Source organism: Indicator indicator, chromosome 8 (genome assembly GCF_027791375.1).
Source record: "Indicator indicator isolate 239-I01 chromosome 8, UM_Iind_1.1, whole genome shotgun sequence".
In the NCBI taxonomy this organism is placed as follows: domain Eukaryota; kingdom Metazoa; phylum Chordata; class Aves; order Piciformes; family Indicatoridae; genus Indicator; species Indicator indicator.
In genome coordinates this window covers 7854818-7881577 of record NC_072017.1, presented here as the reverse complement: position 1 = coordinate 7881577, position 26760 = coordinate 7854818, and the positions used below count along the sequence as shown (strand labels likewise).

The 26760-nt window shown below is 37.5% G+C and overlaps 1 protein-coding gene across 1 annotated transcript in view; it reads right to left on the bottom strand.

Annotated features, from left to right (window-relative positions):
• The window catches only part of ARAP2 (ArfGAP with RhoGAP domain, ankyrin repeat and PH domain 2), a 122641-nt gene that overhangs the window by 42427 nt on the left and 53454 nt on the right, over positions 1-26760 (bottom strand). The window contains exons 9-18 of the mRNA XM_054382985.1: positions 25983-26098; positions 24699-24898; positions 23886-23971; positions 23045-23227; positions 20775-20949; positions 19674-19808; positions 13328-13472; positions 10806-10908; positions 9720-9918; positions 6954-7017 (exon numbers count right to left, since the gene is read on the bottom strand). Of these exons, the coding sequence (XP_054238960.1) occupies positions 6954-7017; positions 9720-9918; positions 10806-10908; positions 13328-13472; positions 19674-19808; positions 20775-20949; positions 23045-23227; positions 23886-23971; positions 24699-24898; positions 25983-26098 (1406 nt within the window). The remainder of the gene's footprint in view (positions 1-6953; positions 7018-9719; positions 9919-10805; positions 10909-13327; positions 13473-19673; positions 19809-20774; positions 20950-23044; positions 23228-23885; positions 23972-24698; positions 24899-25982; positions 26099-26760) is intronic.

The window sequence follows — 26760 nt, the reverse complement described above, 5'->3', positions numbered from 1 at the left end:
TAAAGGTCTGGACTTTTTACAGCAAAATGAGTGTGCCTAATTCAATACCTTCACCCATTTTCAGAAGAACTATCAGAACGGACATCCCACATGGATGGTTCTCAAACAAAGACTTCCAAATAACACACCACCCACCCTGACACCCTCCTGCAGCCATATTTAAAAGAAAATGGAAAAGTCTGAGCTGAGTGGAAAAGAGTCTGAGGGTGCGTGTTAAACTATTCCTTTAGCACTATTATTCACAGATCAGCAGAGGTTAGGAGTGTGGTTTATAAAAGATTTATGGTGCTCCCCCACACCAGAGGTGCAGATATATATGCATATTACTGTGTGCTTCTTTTCCCTGCAGAACAGCAGGATGTGCATTATGGTGTTATGCAAAAGGATAAATGGAAGTCTCAACAGATTACTTTTTGTTATCTAAAGAATTATGCTGTGTATAGGAACCAGCATACTGTAAAGTGAAAATATTATTGCTTCTAAACAAGAAAAGGGCAACTCTGCTGTACTGCAATGAATTGGTACCAGAGGAAGAGAGACACATACAGTAGTGTATTGAATTTCAGAGGTAATTTAAACTTATCTGTGGGGTTTTTTTTAGAGAGATATGAAATTCTCAATCATGTGCTATCAATCAGCTGTGGAGATACACAAATTAACTATAAGAAAAAGACCATCTTGTATTCTATGGATCTTCCCATTTTCCCTTCAATGCATTAGAAATACCAAGAGATGATGTATTCTAAAATTTGAAAAGCTATTGAATTACATTCAAATTACAGATGAAGAGGTTAATTACTAATTAACCAAGACAATTTTGAGCCTGTTTAAGTAGCAGTCCTATAGCAACATAGTCCTGAAAGTTGCTGGTAAAAAAAATATAAATGTAAAAAATCCTGCTGCTGTTGTAAAACTTGGAATGATGATGGAAAGCAACTGATATTCTTCCATAATATTACCAACTTTGCCCAGTCAAAAGAAAATAAAATGAAACCACTACCAGACACAGAAGGAAGAAAAGACAATGAAACCAGTACAAGACATGGAAGGGAGAAAAGAAAATGAAACCAGTACCAGTCACAGTTCAGAATCCAGTTAAATTACTGTGGAAGAGGCTTGGAAAGCTCATGTCACACCACAGCATTTTGGGCAGAGTACACCCCTGGGATACACTTAAATCATAAAAACACAATGCACAAATAAGAAGTTCAAGCATTCCTTCTAATTTTAACATTTTCAGTCAAACTTAACATTTTTATTCCTACTTGGAAACAATTTGTTCATCTCCGTGAGCCTGTAAGGTGGAGAAAAAAGGAAAAGGGGAAATAACTAGCAGTAGAAAAGCAGAACTGTCCTCAAAGCACAGTAGAAGTGTTCTGTAGAACTTCACAAAGTAATAGAGACAGCTTTGTAGATCTAGCTGCTGCTTTTCATGTCATACACATTTTGGGTTGTAAAAGACCTTTAAGATTGAGTCCAACCATTAACAGAGCACTGCCATGTCACCACTAAACCATGTCCCTCAGCACCACATCTACACATCTCCAAAACCCCTTCAGGGATGGGGACTCTACCTTTGCCCATATCATCCTCTCTTCCACACAGTCTGCAGCAGCAGCAGTAATAAATGCACCTATTTCTCACTAAACTAACTATTATCAAAATACCTACTTAGTTTAAATACAAGGCCTAAAGACTAAGTATACAAAAGCAGGTTGAAATGTTCTGATTCCCATGTACCACAAAACTGAGCAACTTAATGTCAAGATACTTCTAAGCTTATAGAAGCCATCATTTTTTAAATGCTTGTGCTTGTGGTTATGGCTGGGACAGAGTTAGCTTTCTTCATAGAAGGTAGCACGGGGGCTGTATGCTGGGGGATTTGTACTAGAAAATGTTGATACCACAAGGATGTTTTCAGCACCACTGAGCAGTGCTTACACAGAGTCAAAGCCTTTTCTGCTTCTCACCACCCAACAGAGAGTAGGCTGGGGGTGCACAAGAGTTTGCGAAGGGACGCAGCCAGGACAGCTGACCCCAGCTGACCAGAGGGATGTTCCAGACCATGTGATGTCAAGGTCAGCATACCAAGCTTGGGGAAGAAGAAAGAAAAGGAAGATGTTCAGAGTGATGGTTTTCATCTTCCCCACTGTTACATGTGATGGAGCCCTGTTCTGGAGATGGCTGCCTGAACACCTGCCTGCCTCTGGGAAGCAGTGAATGAATTCCTTTTGCTTTGTGTGTGTGGCTTTTTCTTTATATACTAAACTGTCTCTATCTCAGCCCACGAGTTTTCTCGCTTCCTCTCCTGATTCTCTCCCCCATCCTACTGGGAGAAAGCAAGCAAGTGGCTGTGTGGGGCTCAGCTGCCAGCTGGGGTTCAACCACGGCAAAATTTTACTGCAGTGTTTACAAACATCTACCTATCATGCAGATTAACAACCACTTTGCACAGACTCTGAGCCAAAGTGCATTCTAAAAACATGAATTCATTGCATTTACAGTACGTTTATATATATGCTCCCTCTTTGAGCTAAAAAAATGGATAAAACGTATGCACTTCATAACAAATAGTTAGCAACACTACATGGTGAATAATGGCAGAGTTTTTGCTCTGTTAAGTGTGAAGCACATACAGTCCTTACTCCAGAAATGAAAAATTGAAGTACTCCAACAAACAAGAATGCTCATCTATGCAGATTTCTGCCTTAGTGAAGGGAGAAAATTGAATTGCACAAATTACTACAGCAGCCCAGCATCACCTACTCTCAACATCAAGGGACCTAATCTTAGCTTTCCAACTTTTTCATAGACTGCCATCACGTCCTTCTGCACCCCCAGTCAGACAAACTGCTGTATGTGAACAACAGTGCAAAGGTTTACCTTAACCTATCTCGTAAAATTGTAGCTTTGAGTTGGAAGGGATCTTAAAGATCATCTAGTTCCAACCTCCCTGCCATGGGCAGGGACACTTCCTATTGGAGCAGGTTGCTCAAGGTGCCATCCAGCCTGGCTCAGAACACTTCCAGGTGTGAGTCCACCAGCTTCAGTCTGTATGCCTTGTTGTGCAACTCTGTACTGGGAAAGCCACGATACTAAGTGATTCTGGGTCTGGGCTGTGGGAAGGGTGAGAAACAGACATCAGCACAAATTCAGTGCCCTCTAGCAATTTTCAGGCGATTCTAATATCTAAATGCCTGAAAACAGATGTACCAAGAAGGTAGGAATTGCTATGAAATTATATTACAATAATCAAATTGCAACTAAAATTGCAACACAAATTCCACCAATAATTACAGATCTGTAACAGAGGTCAGCAATATTTCTACAAAGGATATTACGGGTCATATCCAGCACATTATTACTGGAAGCATAAATCCTTTCAGCCCAGTCTTATGTTTACATTTTTGCTGGATTCTAGAATTTTGTGCTCGTAGCTTCACTTTACAGGAAATCTTACTGCTGTCAGCAAAGGGTTAAGAAGAAAGCATTGTAATTAATGAACCATCAGCACAAAGAAATGGTGCCAGTATGTAGGGAAGGTTTATTATCTATAATAAGAAGGAGCTAACTGCAAGAGAAGTGTAACAAGGGAAAAAAAAAAAAAAGCACCATCTGGATTACATTATGGTCTGAAAACATTCACTGATACCTAAGAGAGAGCTTAAATGATTATAGAAAAAAAAAAAAGAACTATTTGAAACAGAATTGTCTGCACAAATGTTTTTCCTTAAAGTATGGCATTAGAGATACATTTAATAATTAGTGCATACAGTTGTTTTCAAGACATCTTTCTTCTCTTCAAGTACACAGAACCCTCTGTCGACCTCTGCTAAACTACACAGGGGTAGCCTCTTCACCTATCCACTGAACAGCTTCTGTTTGGATGGCAACAAGAGATCGAGTATCGCCTGCCACTTCACACACAAACAAAACAGCAGAGATCAAGGAGTGAAAAAAAGCAACAAAACCAAACACACTGAATATAGAGGCAGACACAAGACTGGAAAGGGGTTTGCCACTTGTAGCAAGAGGTCAAAAAAGCATTTTGACTATGGAAGTGGAACATAAGAGGAGGTGAATGACCATCTGATTACGGCCTGAGAAAACAGTGTTGTGAGAAGTCAGGGCTTCCAGCTGGGTTAGAGATATTCTACCAGGCTGGACAATGTGTTCCAACAGAGATCAGAATGCAATACAAATTCTGTAAGTACTACAAAAGGGATTATGTTCTTCTTTAATTTACTCCAGCTAAGATACCCAAAGACAGTTTGCCATGAAACTTCATTAGGAAAATACTCAAGGTATTGTGACCGTTTCTTGGAATAAGATTTAGCAAGATGTAAGAGACCGACCACGTTTATTTCTTTGTGCAAAGAAGCAGGGGTTGTTTTGAGTTTGGGCTTTATTTCATAGAACCATAGAATTATTAAGGTTGGAAAAGACCTCTAAGATCAAGTCATACCTTCTATCCAGCACCTCCATGACCATTAACACCATTTCCTGAAGTGCCACATCTACTCATTTTTTTAACATCTCCAGGGATGTGACTCCACCACTTCCCTGAGCAGCCTGTTCCAAACTTTTTTCTTTTTTTTCCTTTTAACGGTTTTTGTTTGGTTTTTTTTTCCCCCAAACTTTTCTTAATTCTAAAAAAATCTTACTTTTGTTTCACATTTGCAATAACGTTTTTGGGGATTTTATCATGTAACCTATGTTTAAGTGACCAACAAATTAATGTGAAAAGCTGTCAATAAAGGAGCATACAAGGTCTCTTCTAAGTGATCAGTTCATGTCAAAGTTGCCACTAGACAATGACTGCTATCAAAAACAAAACAAAACAGACAAACCAGGCAAATCTAGAGACTATTATATACCACTTCATTGTTGCTGATGTCATCTCAGAAGTATTAATTAATTTATCTAGGGTTTGGAGGGCCAGAAGGAGGATTGCTGGGCATGTTTCCGTTTACAATAATTGAGTCTAAAGATAAAGGTGATTTTATACTTGAACATTTTCCCCCCACACCCATTACATTTCTTAGCACTGCAAGATGAAACATCCTGCAACTGTTCTGAACATCTGGATACTTTTGGAGTAATATCCTAAACAAGAATCACTAAGCCAAAGCTTCTATACCCAGATGGCTTTTAATGGTTAAGATAATGTGAACATTGCATTTATATTCTTTATGGCAGACTTCAGTGAAGAAAAATTAAACATATTCACAGCAATCATAAATCAGCCAATGCCCCTCTTGAAATTTTAATTTTCAAATAGTTCAGAATTTCTATTGAACTATTAAGGCAGTTCAGGGAAAAAACCTACCCTCACTTGACAGAAATGATATAATGAGAAAAATAATAAAAGCTGGCTAGGACCTAGAAGTTTTGCTCAGCACTGATAGCTGTGAAATTAGGTTCACAGTTTGTATTCATCTATTGGACTGCACCTTGAATAAGATACTTCTGATTCCCTGGTTAATCTATGCAGCTGAATCTTTCAACAGGCTTATTCAAAAATATAAATCACCAGTAAGAAGTGATTGTTTCAGATCTGCATCACCTCACCTAATTCTGGAACTAAAACATCATCTTAGGAAGAGTTAAAATTCAGAGCATGCAAGGTACAATGAGTTTGTCCAAGAGTTTCTCCATGTGTCAAAGGTATCTGTGGAGGTTTTATTTGTTTCCTTAACTAAGAGAATAAAAAAATCTTCCTTCATTAACCTATTATTAGTGTTCAGTGTGTAAACACTGCACCATTTCTTACACAGATGTTGGCCTAATAATCTATCATTGAAATGAAAATTAAAAACAAACAAACAAAACCACACAATACCACAAAACCCAGCCTTTTACAAAATAAGAATCATTTGTAGTAATTTTGTTTTAAATTGCATAGAATGATAGAATCATTAAGGTTGGAAAAGACCTGTAAGATCATGAAGTCCAACCTTCTACCCAACACCTCCATGATCACTAGACCATGTGCTGAAGTGCCCCATTTACTCATTTCTTTTGTACCCATGAGGTAGAAATATCCTACCTCAAGTTGCAGCCTCCCATATCATTGTATCTGACAGAGCCATCTCAGCAGAGTATTACCTGCTTAGAAGTACAGAATCACAGAATGGTAGGGGTTGGAAGGGACCTCTGGGGATCTAGTCCAACACCCTGCTAAAGCAGGATCACCTAGAGCAGAATGCACAGGAACATGTCCAGGTGGGTTTTGAAAGTTTCCAGAGAAAGAGACTCCACAACTTCTGCAGGCAGCCTGCTCCAGTGGCTCTGCCACCTTCAATGTAAGAGAGGTTTTCCCTGCATCCAGGTGCAACCTCTTATATTCTAGTTTGTGCCTGTTGCTTCTTGTCCTGTCACTGAGCACCACCGAAAAGAGCCCAGCTTTATCCTCTTGGTACTAATAAACACTGAGAGTATCTCCTCTCAATCTTCCACACCAGCAGACATGGATTTGCCTCACCACCATGGTTTTTTCTAGCTGGTATGTTGTCAACTGAGATCAGACATTATAGTAAGAGGGGACTTGTGCATACTCACTCAGTTCTGACCTATACAGAATGAAACACAGAATTCTGGGACATTAAGGGATTAAAAAAAAAAGGGAAGTGCTAAGTGCTCCAAAGAGGTACTCCTCCTTTGCAGGGTAAAAGAAGTTAGGTCCTTTTGAAGAAACCATTATTGGCAGACTAATCTGACTGGGAATAATTTTCTCAGTGGGGAAACTGCTTTTAATTAAGCAGTACTTGTTAGCATTTCCTGACACAGACAGAAAACGTACTTAATACACAAGGTCTTTTCCTTTTTTTAAAAAGTCTGCAAATTTACTCCCTCTCTAGCAAGCTGCAAGTGAAAAAGCTCCATGACTGATCAAAAATTCTAACACATCAATATAAAAGCAGATCAAAGCTTCATTCAGATGGGAACCTTACCTTCCTTTCTCAACCAGCAGCAGGACGTCTATTTTCTCCCCATTTTGCATCACACTACTGATTGCTGAAAGCAGAACACAAACACATTCCTATGAGCCATACAGACATAAAGAGAGAGAGAAACACATACATGCATCCATACATAGACACGATTTTCCAATATGATCTTCACTGGCAAAAGGAGTGAGGAATTCTAAAACATTTCAGAGGAAGAATGATGCTGCTAATAGCAACAAACATCCCCAAAACACCACACTCACGTTTATAAGGCAAACTAATATAGAAAATTATGAAGAAAAATTAAACAGGTACTTTTTAATAATCAAGTTGGAGAATCATTTCAGTTGGAAAAGACCTTGAAGATCAGTGAGTCCAACCAGTATCTAACTCTAGAAAGTCTGATGCTAAACCATGTTCTTCAGCAGCGCATCTCTGCCTCTTTTAAACAACTCCAGGGAAAGTGATTCGACCACATTCCTGGGTAGCCTCTTTCAGTCCTTAAGAATCCTTTCAGTCAAGAAGTTTCTTCTCATATCCAACCTAACCCCCCATCCCCCCCCAGTGCACCTCAGGGCCATTTCCTCTCTTCCTATTACTTTTTACTAGGGAGAAGAGATCAACCCCTACCTCACTCCAACCTCCTTTCAGGGAGTTGTAGAGAGCCAGAAGGTCTCCCCTTAGCCCCCCTTCCCCAGATTAAACAAGCCCAGTTCCCTCAGCTGCTCCTCACAAGACCTGTTCTCCAGACCCTAACGTGAAAACATGCTATAGTGTTTTATTACATCTAAAATTAAATTTGTTTCATAAGACAGAATGATTCAGAAGGTGGATTTTTGTAATCCATTAATGCTTGCATCCTAATTACTTGCATTACTTGAAACTGTAATTACCATCATTACTTGCACCCAAATGGCTGCAGATTCATAGAATTATAGACTGGTTTGGGTTGGCAGAGACCTGAAACATTATCTAGTTCCAATCCCCCTGCTGTGCGCAGGGACACCTTCCACTAGATAAGGTTGCTCAAGGCCTCATCCACCCTGTCCTTGCACACCTCTAGGGAGGGGGCCATCCACAACCTTCCTGGGCAACCTGTTCCAACAAGGTCATGTGAGCCACATGCTATACTGTAAGGATCACCACCAACTTTATGATGCCTTATGCTATTCCTCCTAAAAGAACCCACCCTGCAAAACCTAAGCCATAAGAAAACACATCTGGGTAGTTTCCAGTTGAAGAGCTCATAAAACTGTGCTGTGGAATACACTAAACCAGGTCAATTAAATGTAACCTGTTTATTAATTCAAAATTCTGACAAGTCAGTTCTTCCAAAGTTGAGGTCATATATAATCCATACCTTATCTCAACTAATTCCCAGAGACCGTGAAGTCCTGAATATCAATGAAGCTCAATAAACAAATTCTGATGCATGTTATATGATGGGTTTGTATCACACGTGCACCTGGCCTCATTTACACTTACTGAGTCAAATACCAAGATGATAAGTGACTGTCTTTCTGCTGATGATTCATTATTTGGCATGTTTCAGTCATACTGTTCAGTTTTAGGAGTGGAGCAGATTTATTTTGGGGAAATCAGAAATCAAGTAAAATATAGGAATATGGCTATATAATATTTCTAAGAAATACAGTTCTTTTATACAAATAATACTGAGAAATCAAAACCCAAGCAAAAAAAGATGTTTAACCAAAAATGTTTCATTTCCACACTTGAGATATACACAGATTTTGCATGCTCATATGATTAAGGCAGGAGCAATTACAGTTGCACTAGCAAAACAAGTATCAGAAACAGATCTCCCACTCCCTAACCTTTTTGTTCTGACTCAAGAGCAAAAAAAAAGTATTCACAAGTTAAAAGATAGCTAGAGGCATAAAAATATTCCTGATTGCAAACCACCTTCACAGTGTTATTCGCAGCAAATGTAAGGTGGCAGTAAATAAACAGCAGCAAGCCCAATGGCATTTAAGCAAGTTCCTCCTGCAAAGCAGTCCACAATCTGACAGCATTTATAAAGAGGATCATCAATAGAGAGCTAAAACCTCTCCCCTATGTTACTTTAATGTAAAAATCTCAAATTATTTTTACTTTCCTACATAACATGTTGCCTTCTTCAATATAAAAACCAAGTAGGGCAGATCTGCTTAAAGAGGCTTCAGAGCATAATTACAGTGAATGATATAAAACTGGTCATAGAAGACCATTGGTATAAATATTATCTTTGCACGTCATGATTTTAAGCAAAGAAATTTTTAGTGTCAGAAAAAAAAAAGTTTATTAGCCTGTGAAATAGTTTTCCAGGAGAATTATAATTTTTCCAGTACATTTGAGTATTTTAAAACTAGGACTGTCAATCATCTTAAGAACACGTTCTGCAGTGAGTATTTCTGCCCTGTCAAAAATATGAGACAATGATCCCAAAAGGTTATATATATTATTATTCAATTCTGTACTCTTGTAAAAAAGATACTGCTGCAACTGGAACAGAAATTCTCTTCATTTATTATGAAGCTGTGAAAAATCTTTCTAGCATGTGCCACTAAGCAGAGGGGAAAAAAAAAAAAAATCCAAGACAGAACTTTACCAAAACCGTATTTAGATTAAAGTTGGCAGAGCATCTGGATCATGCAAAGGCATCGTTACTGAGCTCCCTAATGTTTAGGGCTTTATAGTAGAAATGTCCTTAGCAGTGAATTAATTCTGCAGAGTATTTCCTGAATTCTAGTTGTTAAGTAAAATCCTTACTTAGCTCTTGCAGCCTCCTTAGATATATAGAATCTTCTTCAGCATTCTCCATTTCAAGACAAAAATAAAGGCTTGACTTCTCAATGGCAAACCAGCCTTTCCTCCACTGATCCAGGTTGTGGCAATCTTTGTAGTACAGCTGGCCTAACAGGTCACAATCTCTCTCTAATAAGCAGCCAGCCACAGGAGGAACAAAATGCTACCAAAATAAAATATCGGGTGAGTCAGGTAAAGAAAAAAGCTCGTAATTTTCTTCTCCTTAAAAAAAAAAAAACCAACCAACCAAATCAAGGCATTGCACATCTATAAAATTCAAGAATGAAAGCCACAGGAAAAAAACCCAACCAACCAATCAACCAACCAACAAAACCCCAAACAAACAAAAAAACCTTTGAGATTTATCATTCTTTAACCCATATAAATGCTAAATTTATAAAGTCAAGTAGAACACTTTTCCCATCCACAACGCAACAATTCACACTTCTTTTTTTCCTTTTAAACTACAATTGTAATTAACAATGTGACTATTAGCATGTGGCACATCTAGAAAATTTATGGATGAAAGGCATAGTAAAAAAAATACGTTCAGATTTATCATTCTTAAAGCCACAACCCCACTAAATTTCAATTATAAGATCAAGTAGAATGGCTTTTCCCTTCCTACTCAACAATTCAAACTTTTTAAACTACAATTTTAGTTAGCAATGTGACCATCAGCATTTGGTACTGTGTAAAATAAGGTAGTGCTTTATGAATTCTGTTTCAGCAACTAAAAGAATGGAATTACAACCATAAACAGCTGAAATAAATTCATATGCTATACCTCTTTATAGCAAAGCATCTTTAATACATTCTTAAGGTCAGCATTAACACAGTGCTTCAATTCCTTTTCCATTTTATTTCACTATTTGTTTCAAACATTAAATCACAAAAGTTTTTTCTTCCTGCTGCACAAAAAACCTTTACATACAAGACAGATCAGTATTCATCAAGAATGGCTTCTCAGAGGATTTTAAGCTAACAATGACACTTTATTCTTTGTACAAAGGCTCCTGGCCTACTGCAAAAGATAATTATCAGTATTACCTTGGCTATTGCCCAAGTCCATTTTTTTTGTGAATATGCAGTTTCAGCTCCAAATAGAAAAACACGTTCTGACATTAAGTAGATTTCAAAGGTAAAGATATCCCTAGAGCAAGCAAGAGAGAAAAGGCAGCTGTGTTTAGTCTTCATAACAGCAGACATTTCTCTATTTTTCATTATTTCATACCTATGGAAGGCAATCCATCTGCATTTCTCCTTCAGCCTTACAAGTACAACCCAGATAATAACAGAGTATTTTATAACACAACATGACTGAAGTGCCTCTCGGGTCAGTAACACTTGTTTTAGAGGCCACTAGGTTTTTTCAGTGATTTCTCAAACTAATAAAAATATTTACATGTAGTCATTAAAATTCACAGGGAAATTTTTGCTTTTACAAGTTCATGTGATTTCAGTAAGGATATTTTTGTGATACATTCAAAATATTTTAGGTTTAGAAAAACTAACTCATCAGATGGGAAGCCCTGAACAAGATACCACAGAACGAATCATAGAAATGGGGGTTCAAAGGGACTTTTAGATGGCACTTGGTCTAATCCCAAAGCTCAAATCAGGACTATCACTAACCTCAGAGCAGAACAGCAATGAAAAGCCTTGAAAATCTTCAAGGACGGAGAATACTGTTTCTCTCAGTTCCAGTCTTTCAACACCCTGCTCATGGGGAGGCTTTTCCTATCCTCCAGCCTAAACCTCCTAGGGTGAAATGTCTGGTCACTATCAATACCTTGTATCACCTGCCACCATTCAAGAAGTTTGGTTCTGTCCTGTTTATGACTACACTCTTTGAAGCTGCTGTAGCTCAAAAAGTTCTTAGAATTTGTGAGGGCACGAGGTGCGTGAGTGTGGGTCTCGATATTTTTTCTTTTTAAAAAGTCTATCATTATTTAATCAGGTGGACCCTGATTTTTCCATTTTTTAATGGACAACTAATGACAGTAAAAGAAGAAAAAACAAACCAGTTGAAATTGGTGTGGAATTTGGAAAGTAAATATCTTGTGAGATTTTAATTATATATTATGGTTCATCAGGTTATAGTATGATTTTTTTTTTCTGTGACCTCTTCCTAAAATCCAAATAGATGGAATATGATTTTTCCTTCCAGTGCTGGAGATTGATATTTATCTAAATCTGGAGAACTGAATATGACTCATTGCTCTCATTTTCAGTAAGCACTTTAAAAATTTTATGTAGTTAATTCTGACTAATAGAGCAGACATTTTTAAAGACTGATTGTTTCCACTACACGAAACATCGAGTTTAGGAAAGTTTCTCATAAAACCACCCACTTGCAGGTGAAGCAGAGTAGGAGGTTAGTCATTCCCTAAAAGCAAAGTATTCATCCAATGTTTTTAAGTATTATCCTGAAGTGGAACCATTTGCAGATGTAATCCATAGTTTAGATGTGATGATAGAAGATGACAGTGGCATTTTTCTTTTTTTTTTTTTTTTTCTGGATACCACAAAGCTATGCTACTGCAGAACAGTGAAGGTCATCTCCACTGTATTTTATAGCTTACTGAGGCATTACCATGTTTCAAGATCTCTCTCCTCCAAGCATTCTTTATTTGTGTAGTAGCTAAAGTCCTTTCTTCCCATTTCTTTATTTGTGTAGTAGCTAAAGTCCTTTCTTCCCATTATATTTCCAGAAGCTTACTCAATAGATTCTCTTTTCCTTGGGAGAAACTTTTGCTTGTAACTACACACTTGGAACTACAAGCATTACAGTATTATACCATACAAAAGTCCTGTTATTTTACATACAAAAAGACATTTCAACTAAGTGCAATGGAATTTGTTACAGACTCAAACTATAGTCTAAAAAAACCACAATAAAATGTTGCCCTGAAGAAATCAAGTAACACTGAGACACAGCTCAGGTGAATCTCCCCATGATGGTTTTAGTGTACAAACGGAATGCAAGTTATAAAAGAGAACCAAGACCACAAAATAAAAGAGTTGTTATCTTCAAAATAATACCATCTTCCACAGTTACACTGTTGTCCTCAGCTGCAGAACAAAGAATGAGTTTCAAAGACTGATAGGTCTGTGACCAAAACCGAAAAGCATTGTGGACAACTCTCATCTGCTGCATTTTGTCAGTAAGAAGCAAAGCAAGAGTTTTGGCTTGAGGCAGAGGTCAATCCCAGAAAGAAAAATGAGCATTAATTGTTCAATTTATCATCATGTAACCTTTTAAGCACTGAGAATATGCATTAGTTTTAATAAGAAACAGATGTATCTAATTTATGCTGCCCTTTTAAATTACCCTAGCATTTTCATTAGATCACTACAAATACAAAGACGTAATAAAACAATCCCCAAATACCACTTAGCACTTATTTCTTGAAGCCAGCATGAAATAATTCAGGGCTTTGTTGTTGTTGTAGTTTTCTAAATTTGCACGCTCAAAAATCAGGAACAAATTAACAGCTCTGAAAACCCAGACTAATAAAATCTTTGAAATACTTGAGTTTGTTTATTGAAATATTAAATTGGGAACCTACCCTCTATTTAAGAAGAAGTCTGACTTGTGCACTGCAAGACAGATAACTTCACTGACATCAATCATACCATTAGGAGTGGTAGATTTATCATTTTCATAGTAGCTCAGAAAGCCACTTTCCAAAGTGCACCATCTCCTGTTGCAATCTGTGATTAAAGAAAGAATGGAAAAGTCAGTGGATGCTAATAAAAATTACCACTCCCTAAAGAAGTTGACTCACAGGATGCATAGCTCTGTTGCAACAGCAAGACATTTATGATGAAATCTGTCTCACCTACAGAGTGGGCCAGGAATTCAATATTTATATTCATAATACTTACCCCTAAAGAAACTCTAACACATGGCAATTTAAGAAAATAACATTTCCAACACCACAATTTTACATTATGAAATGATACAATATACTCGTAAGTTAACTTTACCATTGTATAGGGCTTTTAATTCTCCTGCAGTGGAACATGGTGGTGGAAGAGCAAGTACACGATACCATGTTTTTTGTTTAACAGAAGAGAGTTAAGGAAACAAAATGAAAACAGTACAAAGTTAGAAGCACTGAAAGCTACTAGAAAAATATTTTGTGACAAGAGTAGAGAGCAAAATGAGTGAGTGAATCATGGTATATAGTGGCAAAAAAGGACTACCCTTTCGTTCATGGGAGCTAGAGGTCAAAATCAAGTCAGTAGGTCACCCAGCACAAGGAGATCATAGAACTGCTGGAACAGGTCCAGAGGAGGCCAGAATGATGATCAAAGGGCTGAGAGAGTTGGGGCTGTTCAGCCTGGAAAAGAGAAAGCTGCAGGGAGACCTTAGAGCAGCCTTCCAGTACCTGAAGGAGACTACAGGAGAGCTAGGGAGGAACTTTTTACAAAAGCTTGCAGTGATAGGATGAGAGGGAATGGATTGAAGCTTGAGAAGGGCAGATTTAGAATGGGATATTCAGAAGAAATTCTTTATAGCAAGAGGAGTGAGACACTGAAACAGGTTGCCCAGAAGAATCTTGCATGCCGCTTCCCTGGAGGTGTTCAAGACCAGGTTGGATAAGGCCTTGTCAGCCTGGTCTAGTGGAAGGTGCCCCTCCCAATGCCAGGGGGACTAGAACAATACGATCTTTAATGTCCCTTGCAACCCAAACCATTCTAGGATTCTGTGAAAACAATCTAGAAAAAATAATGCCATACATGCAAAAACTTGCATTCATTGCACACTACAGGAAAGCAGAAGGAAAACACTGCTAGAAGTTGTGTTATTTAACATGATTATACTAAATAAAAAAAAAAAAAAGGAAAAAAAAAAGCACTACCAAAATGGTAGAGGATGACAAACTGAAGAACAGAGAAAGTAACAGAACAATCCTTTCTAGGTACATCACTTGCAGAGCTCAATTCTCTCCTACTGCAGGCCCAAGTGTCAGATTGTAATGAAACAGTGCAGAATTTATTCCTGTGTACTGGGGGAGATGAATGGACACATTGCAGACAGGCAGCAGCTGTAGCCATTCCAGGATGGCATGTTCACATTAAAATAGATTGGGTGTCTCTCTCGTTGCTAGTCACATACCTGGGAAGGGTAAATTCATTTAGCCACACTGTAGTTTACAGAAAGATAACATCTCATAGATTCATAGGACGGCTTGGGTTGGAAGGGACCTTAAACATCATCCAGTTCCAGCCCCCCTCTCATGGGCAGGGATACCTTCCACAACCACCCTGGGCAACCTGTTCCAGTGTCTCACAATCCTCACTGTAAAGAATTTCTTCGTAATATCCAGTCTAAATCTACAGTCCTCAAGCTCTCATCCACTGCCCCTCATCCTATCACTATAAGTCCTCTCTCAGCCTGTCCCCATATGTGGGATGCTCCAGCCCTCTGACCACCTTTCAGGGCTTCCTCTGGACCTGCTCCAGCAGCTCCATGTTCTTCTTGTGCTGGGGGCACCAGATTGGATGCAGTACTCCAGGCATGGTCTCACCAAGGCAGAGCAGAAGGGGAGAATCACCTTCCTCGTCCTGCTGGTCACAGTTCTATTGATGCAGCCCAGGACACGGCTGCCTTCTGGGCTGCAAGCGCCCATTGCCAGCTCATGGTGAGTTTTTCATCGCACAACACCACCAAGTCCTTTTACTCAAGACTGCCCTCAAGCCACTCCGGATCCATGATGTGTTTGTGCTCGGTGCTCTCCAGGTGTAAAAATTTCCAGTTGCTAATCATGGGCCACCAGGATGAGCAGAGGGATGGAGCACCTCTCCTATGAGGACAGACTGAAAGAGTTGGGGCTGTTCAGTCTGGAGAGGAGAAGGCTCTGAGGTGATCTTCTTGTGGCCTTCCAGTATCTGAAGGGGGCTACATGAAAGCTGGGGAGGGACTTTTTAGGATATCAGGTAGTGACAGGATGAGGGGGAATGGAATAAAGCTGGAAGTGGGGAGATTCAGACTGGACGTGAGGAAGAAGTTCTTCCCCATGAGAGTGGTGAGAGCCTGGAATGGGTTGTCCAGGGAGGTGGTTGAGGCCCCATCCCTGGAGGTGTTTAAGGCCAGGCTGGATGAGGCTCTGGCCAGCCTGATGTAGTGTGAGGTGTCCCTGCTCAGGGCAGGGGGGTTGGAACTGGGTGATCCTTGTGGTCCCTTCCAACCCTGACTGATTCTATGATTCTACGGTTAAATTACCTAGTTAAGAATTCTATCCTCAAATGAGTTTGAATTAGATATATTGGTGTAGCTAGTAATTGCCATCTATACTTTTGAAATAGAACAAAAATATCAAGCAGAGAAAATAAAATTTTGTGGAGCAATTTAAAAAATACTATTTGGCATATTGAATTAAGACCAAATACCTACTCCCTGTTATGAAACTAAAAGATGAACACAGCACATGACACAGCATACCATGGACTATTCACTGCTCAGAACTTTCAGGCATCCATTCTAGCTTAAACCTAGTTCTTACAATATAATCTGAGGTGCATCTACTCCCACCACTGAAGAGAAGCAAGCCCTAAGAAAAAATGTTTTGTGTATTTCCACAGTCTTAAAATTCCTGCACAGCTGCAAATACTCAGGTATAGTGTTTATGAGAATATGGTAAAACAGTTCTGGGAGGAAAAAAACAAACAAACAAACAAACAAAAAACACATAAAACCAAGTTGCAGTTGTAGTTAGCCCAATATTAACTTCATATTTTACCTGATATTTCATCCAATTAGTTTTTCTATTACTTACTATGTGATTTAAAAAATCTCTTAGTACTATTTTTCTTATTACTATTATATTTTCATTATTATTATTTCATTTATCATCACATTATTTATTGTTAGCTACTGTTTTATTATTAATTATTATTGGTACTGATTTAAATTTTTTTATTATTTTATTTTTCCTTTATTATTTATATACCAAGTTATTATTAATTATTATTGGTACTGATTTAATTTTTTTGTTATTTTTTTCCTTTACTATTTATATACTGATTTATTATTATTGGTGCTATTTTGATTTTTTTTGTTATGCTATTTTTTGTTTATTTATTATTATTTATATACTGGTTTATTACTATTGGTACTATTTTGATATAATTTTTGTTTGGTTTGGTTTATTATTATTCTTTTTATACTGTTCTATTATTATTGGTACTATCTTGATATTGTTATATTTTCTTTATTATTGGAGGTTTGGGGGGGGGGGGCTTTAAATTTTTTTTATTTATTTATTTGCATCATGCTACTTGCCCTCTAGTTCTACCAGTAGTCTAAATACATATTTTTAACAGTAAAACAAGCATAAGGTAGTGTTTGCAAATGTATAGCTTTACAGGAGTTGTATATCCCATATTACTTCATGTTAATGAGGTTTTATAAGCAAAGAAATAATTCTTGATCTCAGGAAAAAAAAAAAAATCAATGCAGAAGAGAAACAAAAATAAAACGGTATGGTTTATGTTTTAAACAGCAAAACCCTCCTTTTGTCATAGTATTTCTTACACATGGCTGAAATATATTACAGCCCTCAGGCAAGAGCAGTTTCTAATTCAAAATTGCAGGGTTTTTTGTTGTTGTTGAAAGGATGTTATTATTACATCTTCGTCCCTTGACCCATTTGTCATTTGTCTTCCTGGACCGCAAAAGCTCAGGGAAACCTATCTTCCTACCTAGTTGTAAAGCACTCATCCCAGAAACATTAGGCCTGACAAACATATGAGTAATTTAACAAGAATGCAAAAGCAAACACACCACCACCAACAAAAAAAAATCCCCCCTCAAAACCAAAGAGCAGAATAGCTACAAGACACTATCACAATTTCAGGGGCCAACTTGAGCTGAGGGAAACGAGGTTCCTTTCCGTTTACTGGGTGCTCCTCCAAGTAGTAACTGGAAGGATAAGCAATAGACCACAAACTTTCAATGCAGATTCATTTCTGTCCACTAAAACCTTATGATGGAAGACAATCAAAACTCAGTTGTTTCTCGTCTGAGGGCTTTCTTCAGAAATATTTTTAAGGCATCCTAATAATGATGTTCACTCCCCACTGCATCTCTCCAGTACCACAGGAGACATTGTGAGCATTTACAGCTAAATCTTCCATCCAGACAGATATTCACAAATTTACACCATTCAGATAGAATGTAACAGTAGTATTGCTTTGTATCTGCTCTCTACTTTTCTTAGAAGGGTCTTTGTGATTTGATTTTTTTTTTTTTGGTCGGTTGGTTGTTCTGGTTTTATTTTGTTTGTGTTTTGGTTTTGTTTCTTTCTTTTTTTTTTTTTTCTGGTTATTTTACGAATACAAATCATAAATTGTTTTAAGTGGGAAAGGACCTTAAAAATCATCTAGTTCCAAACCCAAGCCACAAGCAGAGAAACCTCCTACTAGACCAGCTTGCCCAAGGCCCCATGCAATCTGGCTTTGAATATCACCAGGCTTGCAGTCTCCACCACTTCTCCAGGCAATCTGTTCTAGTGCCTCACCAACCTCATGGTGAAAAACTTCTCCCTAATGTCTCATCTAAATCCAGCTTCTTCCAGTTTGAAGCCATCACCATTCATCCTATCACTCCATGCCTTTGCCAAAAGCTCCTCTCCAGCCCTCCTGCAGCCCCCTTCGAATACTGGGAGGCTGCTACAAGGAGAGCCCTCTCTTCCCCAACTCTCTCAAGCCTTTCTTCATGGGACAGGTGCTCCAGCCCTCAGATGATGTTTGTGGCCTCCTCTGGACCTGCTCTAACAGTTACATGTCCTTCTTGTGTTGTGGGCTCCAGAGCAGGGCACAGTAGATATTCACACCCACAGCACAGAAGACAAAGACTGCCCTTGGAGCAAGTACTAGTAAGGTCTGCAGTTATTCCTTGCTTTCCCAAATAAGCTCAATGCAGTTTCAGAACAATCCTCCAGAGTCCTGTCCAGCAGCAGTCCTCTGCCATAACAGCTGTCATTGACAACTGCAGAGTTGCTGGGAATTGTCAGTGATCAAGCATGAGCTGTGTTGATCAAGCAATACTTCCAAGAATTTGAACCCACACTAATATACAGATTCTTCAAAAGCATATTTAAATGGGTGTTATAGGCTTTAATCTCCAGAAAGGATCTCAAAGGCATACATCATAAGAATACGGACATAAACGTGCAAAAATATCTATTTATCGACAGGGGATGTCGTGTCAAGGTTTTAGAAGCAATAAATTCAACCATAAATCAGGCCAGAAAATCCCACATCAATTTTTGTTTAGATGGAAGAAAAACGTAGGGACACAACTGGGGAGGAAAGGTAACAAAAAAGTTGAGAAAATTATAACCTCTCAATAACAATAAAAAACAACCAAAGATGACTGATACACACAGGAGACTGTATCTACTGTGATATACACACATTTTCACCCCACAAAACTCAACTGGTTGTAAAGTTGGTGGAAGTGCTCATTTCTACTAGGAATACTTTTAAAACTCACGGGCTTGAGAAATATCCCGCATGTTTGCAAATTGGAGTCTCACTAAAAATCAGTGATACTTTAAATGATTTCTGAAATATTATCATTTTTGATGGAACCTGCTTTGGGGCAGTTAGCAGCATCTAGCTAAACGTAATTAAAGCAAGAAGTGTTTCTAAGTGTTTTTCATTTATCAATAGCTGTTGTTAGCCGACTAATTGTTCAGTAGTTCATTTTTCTTCCTCTTTCAACAACTGAATAAGGAGATTAAGGCAATCAGTATTTTCTTATCTGGAAGAGATCTACCAAATCAAAAGAGGCTATGTCATATCAAAGGCATCTTATGTTTTTAAAAGTAATCTGAGAAGTTAAAAAGAAGGAAATTAATCCAAACTATACATATTCAAATGCACAAAATAAAAGTGAAATACCTTCTTTTAATTTCTTCTCCATAAGAAGCTTAGCAGTATTAGAAGAAACTTTGTATAGGAATTCACAGAGAAAGGTGGAATGTGAAGAATCTTCAGAGAAACCACTTTCAAAGCTGGGATCATAGTTTGGGAAATCTATTAAAAGACAAAAGGAGCAAGACAGAAAACTTCAGTTATATCATTCTAAGCACTTTAACCATTTCTATCCGTGTTACCTGTAGATAAGGAGTTGCTCTGTAGTACTTTTACTACACCACAAATACATCTTACTGATTTTTATAATTACAGTAATTTTTTTACATATTCATCAGTAAAACACTGGTTCACATTTTCATAGATCCTACGGGTTTTGTGGTTCTGTGAAGCTGTGAGGTGAAGACAGTTGGCTGGTATAGATCATATTACAGGTTCAAGAGGTGAGTTTTATTTTGGGAGAAGAGTCTGGCAAAAATCAGGGAGGTCTGTGTACAGCAGGGATAGATAGGAAGTTAAATGATTTTAAAGAAATAAAATAAAGCCCCAGATTAATACAGTTAACACATATCTGAAGTATATCACAGAATTACAGACTGCCAGGTTGGAAGGGAACCCAAGGATCATCCAAGTCCAACCATTCTAGGTGTTAGTGTAGTTGAAACGAGATGGCCCAGCACCCTGTCAAGCTGAGCCTTAAAAGCATCCAATGTAGGGAAATCCACTGCTTTCCTTGGGTGAAACACTTTCTTTCTTCTTTATTTTTTTCTATACATATGTATATATTTTTTTATATATGTATAGTATATATATTTTTTTTCTTTACCTTTTACAGGTAAAAGCCTGATAATTTTGCAGAGCCGGAGATGTTTTTCTTCTGTGTTATAAATAAGGTATATTAGTTATCATTGTCTTTGTTATTTTTTTAAGTCATAAATTTGCTATCTGAGCAAAATGCAAGTAACTTGTACACAATAATATCCACTGTCTGCTGAAATACAGATAACACAACTCCCCCTCCACTATACCACTGTTGTTGAACTCAATGACACCTTTCCTTCTGAATTCCTTTCTTCCCTTTTGCTCAATATAAAATTAGAAGACTGAAACAAAGAGAGTGAATCCTACCTGAGAACTTATTGTGGTACAAGAATTCCATCTGCAGTCTTTGTCCAGCTTTCTTGGCTAGTAAGTATGGAGTACTGTAAACAGGGTCTCCAGTAGCACACATAGCATCAGCCCCACTGAACAGCAACATCAGAGTTTCTAGCACATCTTGTTTAACTACAGCAGCACATAGGGCCTTAGCATGCAGAAGGAAAACAAAAAGCCTGTTTAAATTAAAAAATAATTGGCAACGAGTATTTCGATCATTTAGATGCAAATCTTTTCAATTCCAATAGAGTTCCTCTACATTTTGAGACCACAAACAGAGCAGTAGCAGGAATCATCAAGTATGGTCTGAATCTAGGAAAAAAAAGCAGCCACAACAAAAAAGCAACTCCAAAAACATAATCAATCCACACCCTGCAAGAAATTGCTCCCACAAGTTTCAATTGGGAAGGATATTGTGAATTAATACTACTTGAGGGGGAAGATTCTTATTTATCTGAAAAACTGCCCCTCATTTTGATCCACAAATCAAGCTAGTATAGAAAAGAATACTACTATTTTACACCTCAAAATTTCAATCAAAGTGATGAGATTTCACCTTTAAATTTCATTACTAGGAAACAGATTGAGTTCATAAGCAGTGTTTTAAAACTACGCTCACAGTAATAAGGCAAAAGTTCTTCAGGGGATCTTCCTAGCTGATCAATTTCCTTGGCATTTAAAGATTTCACCCCACACTAAATAAATTTATTTTTATACACACAAACACAGATAACAAACCTTTTTTTTTTTATTACCTTTCCAAATGCTGGTCTAAAACCTTAAACCCAGGATTAGCTACACAATTACAGCAATCTATTCCATAACAGTTTCTACAATTTAATATGCATTTAATTATTTAGTTAATGAATGAGTTCTTTTGAAACGTTTAAGGGAGAAGTCACTCAACGCAAGAACGCTCAAATTCAGCTGCTGTAATAAACCTGTAAGTATCCAGTAGGCACAAGATGACAGGGCAGACAGCTCAGTGAAAGTTCTAGAATTACTTGGCAATGACCATCTTATTACACAGTAATTTCATGTTTCTACAGGGAATTTGACCATTACACGTCATATTTTTTTTGCCAGTAGTTAAATGATTAATTGACAGAAACCCTTTCCCCTGCCCCCCCCAAAAACCCCAAAACCACGGACTTGGAAGAATCAAGCCTGTAAAACAGAGTTATTTGCTGTGGTCCACACCTCTAATATTAAATAAAGTCTCTTGCTACCAATAAATAGAAAATAATCCAAATGTTTTATTTTGCAACAATATAAAAAGTTCTCATAAAGCCCCAGAATGTTCCCAATTCCAATGAAGTGGAAAACAAAAATAAATTCAAGGTATATAGCGAGATGGTTCTGTACTTTGGCTAGAGGTATTTTAATGACAACTGTTCTCACAAGCCACTATTTTAACATTTTATACACACAACTAACATGCAACTTAGTATGTATGAAAAAAATGACACTTTTTGACACAATAATCACTGAAGAAACAGACCTCTCAAGTTCAAACCACAAGAACTTTCAAATGTTACTGCCTCCCCATGATCTCTGCACACTCATGACTCAGGAACTGAAGCCATTAGCATTGCCATATCTATGCATTTAAATCCTTCTATATTCACACATCCTAAACAACTATGTCTGACATCACCAGATATTCAGTCAGTCAAAGGCATATCAAAAATTAAATAGAAATTGATAATTATAATGAGTATTTCCCACTTTTTTAGCCAAAAATAAAGCAAAAGGAAACACTGAGAACTCACTTTTTTTTATCATTAATTTTAGCAGGTTTCATTTCCAATTAGCCACAAGTTACTGTATAAGTGTTCATGAGCTACTTTCACCATTGACATACTAAATCATCTAGTGTATGGGAATGCTGGATATCAGATATATAAAATATCAAAAACATGTAAAGAAGGCATCTAAAGAAGTGGGAATCTGCAGCCCTAGTGTGCTCATTTGAAGAAAAAGAAAGATCCGTATCGATTGATGGCTCTGGAACACTTACTACAGGCACCATGGAGGTGCTTCTACTGACAAACTAACTGGAAAATCTAGGAACTAAGAAATCATGAAATGAGCCCTGTCAAGACTCCAAAACCAACCCTTGTTCAGCTCTGTGAGAACGCCACTCAGGGTTCTGAATTTATTTCTCACGAGTTTAACAAGATGACCAAACTGCACCCAGACACAATACAAAAGGTATTCTGGCTTACCCATTCAAGTATTACCTTATTCAACTGTTCCTTGGTTTTGTAGCTAAAAGGTGCTTTCCTGAATTTCCTCTCTTTGTATTTCTGTGTAATGAATGTTATCCTTTTGTCCGCAGGGGCATCCATATGCAGCTCTTCATCTGGAGGAAGATTTCCTGCCCAAAAACTGTTTGCTCTCTTATTTCCGATGATGATAAAGAGCTTGAATAACGTGCAAGGAGAAAAACAAAACAAACAGACAAAAAAACAGTATGAAGGATATGAAGCTAGCCTCTAAATAATTTTCAGCTGCTAGAAGTTGAAAGAGAAAGTTATTAAAGGAAAGAAAGCTGCTTGCAGGAGAAGGAAGCCCTTCTCAGTCACAGCCTATGGTCATCTATAAACGAATAATGAAGTCTGCAGTCACCATTTACCATCAATAGCAACTAAGCCTTACAAGGCTGACCAGTTATTTCAATATATATTAGAAAATATGAGTAGAAGGTCAAAGACAAAGCATTTGTCTTCAAGAAAAGGGTGATGACTCAACCCTCTCTGTCAGCACCACTTAAACTAAACTGGTAGTGAGAAGTTTCTTTCATTTTCCCCTTCCCAATAGTGTCCATTAAGATTTCTCTCTGAAAGCATTTTATTTTTCCCCAAAAAATAATCAAAATACTAAGAGAAGTTGTATAGATGGTTAACAAAAATTAGTATTTTGAGTGACACAGAACTACATTTTTATTGGAAACAAGTCTACTGTAACAGCAGCATGCTAGTTAGAAGCTACATTAGTTTTCTTGTGAGTGAAGCCATAAATAACTCCTACTCATACAGTGCTTTTCAAGATGGAACAAAGAATTACAATATAAGAACATACCTCAATAAGTTCATTGCTCCAAATGCTGGCATCCATTTTGAGACTCCGGACCTTTGAATCTCTTGGTCCTAATGATCTGTGCTGCCCTGAAAGTCCAAGAGTATTTTTACTTAGAGCACTTACACTGGGTTTCTCTTCTGCTGAGGTAACGAAACAAAAGTTAATTTAAACAATTTGGTTCTAATTGCAGCTTTTAAAAAAGGCTGGGTTTGATACTTGAATATAAAAGCACCCAAAAGAAAAGAAATTGAAAGAAAAAAATGGATTTGCATTTGATAGTAATGAATAAACAAAGTAGGCTATGTGATGCAGAATACTTTGGAGAGGATTTGTTTGGAAAGTTTTGAGTTAGAGACTATTTCCCTGAATCTACTGCTTAAATACATACAAAATGTTAGAAGTAGATTTGTTAGAAGCAGATTTTTAGCAGCATGTGAAATTTCCATCCCAGTTGGCAGTCCAATACGCCCTGATGTCAGGGAATTTAATATCCCAAAATTATACAATGAAAATTGTTATCCTTTGGCATCCAGCCTTGCAAAATCCAGCTTCCCCTCAAAGTGCTAGTGTGTCTTAATTTCCACTAATTGTGAGGGATTAGGGACCTGCCATTTATGCATGGAAGTGTTTTAGAATAAGGATGACCTTGGTATCAGCAAATAAAAAAACAAAACAAGTTATGTTCACTTCGTGTCTGTCAAAACTTTCACAAGGATGGCACTGTAAAAATGAAAAAAGGCCCATTCAAGGCCATACAGATATGCAAATATGACATTTCATAGAACCCACACAGTCTGTCATTAATTACCCTACCTGCACACTTCTTACAAATGACAACGCAGAGATTGATGGATGCCCAGTCAGGACTGGGAGCTTTACAGTCTGCACAGATCCTGTTGGACTCATTGAACCAAATCTTCTCAGCTACTTCATAATCAGACAGAGTTTCTGCTATCGATTGCTGCAGGGCTTCAATCCACTCTTGTTTCTCTCTTTCCGACTCTGCTGTAAAGCTGAAACAATTGACTTTTCTGTGTTATTGACTTTTATTTTAGAGCCCAATTAAACATAGTCTGGAGTGTCCCATTTATTACATTTACACCTGAAATCACACTCAAAAAATCATCCTCTACACAGATATAAATACTAAGACGGAGTGTAGTATTGTGTATTTTCAGCCCATGAAAACTCCCTGGGTTTGTGTTCAGTTTTCAACAGAGTGACTGCTAGCACAAGTTACACAGTCTTTGTCCTGCTCAAGTTATGCTTCTGAAGTACTTTCAATCTTTTTATGGTTCCACTTGCCAAACTTAAGGTCTGAGCCGCAACAAAAGCATAAAGTGACCTATGGAAACTTAACAAGAATGGAGTTGCTAAACACAACAGCCACTTAAACTGGTCTTTTTTTAAAAACATAAATCATCATAAGCAAACACAAACATGGTGATGGCCCAGAGAAAGGCAAAGAATTAGCTGTCTACCAGCCAGCCACAGACTCAAATCACTGACTAGTATTAATTTACCTGCTACTCTAGTCATCTCAGAATGAAAGGAAACTTTGCTATCATTTAGCAAGCCTACCTAAGAGAACAGCATTTTCTTCACCTGCATTACTGAAATTCCATTTAACATGCACTGGAACACTCAGCAAAAGGCTTCTTGTTAGCATACTTTTATTTTCTTAAAAATCATTACGAGTCACAGCATCAGCCAAAGTGAAACTTTGTCCTGATTTCAATGGACAATTTCTACAAAGGATGGCACATCTTTTCTTATTGAATAAAATGCTTACTATTAATTGGATGCAACACTATTGCACTACTGCAGCTTATTATTCTTTATAATGGTGTCAAATTCTTTTTTCTTCTGCCCTTACCCAGAATGAACAAAGGCTACATAAAATTATGAATCTGTGGGCACAGGATGTCTAGTCAGGGAAACAAGAGATTAAGCACACAGCTGCAAGGAAAGAAAATTCTTCTTAATATAAACATCACCTTTTCATCCAAAACTAGGAAAGTCACTCTAGTACACAGCAAGTATTTCTTTACTGCATTAACTATCTGCATAAATATTAATTAATAATAAAGTTCTCACCTGAAGCTTTTATAAGGAGTAATTATTTCAAAAGATTGCTTGGCACTCCGATCCACTTGTTTTACATTTGCCACATTCATAGGGATTAAAGTGATGCCAAATCCTGTCTTAAAATCCTAGGGAAAAGATAACAGGAGTTCAGGGCTTTGTCATTCAAGAATCAAACAGGTATAGAACAATTAAGACAGCATGGTCCAAAAATCCAAGGTCATTTTGGCCACAACTTGCAAGCTCCTTCTAAATCATTAAGGAATAAATAAACTTGTATTAAATTTTGTCCAAATACTAGGAGTCTAATTGCTAGAATGAGCTTATTTGAGTGTGAGGGGAAAAAAAAAAAATAGGCATACCGTAACTATCAATAAAAAGAAAAAAAAAAGTTAAATAAGACGTTGCATTAAAATTAGACCCCAAACTATGGAAGTATCTAACTTAAATTGTTTTAGTAACTAAATAATGTTTAAATAACTAAATCCTTCTCACTGACAGCAGTTCTGTCTGCTTTACCATTTGGTTTATCATAAATCAAACTAATTTCCCCAAGGCGATTCTGTTGTGCCCATGATAGTAATTGCTGAGTGATCTCCTGTCATTATCTTCATCCATGAGCCTCTTGTTAGCCTTTCTCTCTCCTGTCCAGCTGAGAGGGTAAACAATAAAGATTGGTGGACACCTGGCATCCAGCCAAAGTCAACTCACCACAACTTCACAATTTTTTTTTTTTTTAATTTCGTTCCCCTATTTCAGGTATAAGCAAATAAAAACCATTGTTTTATTT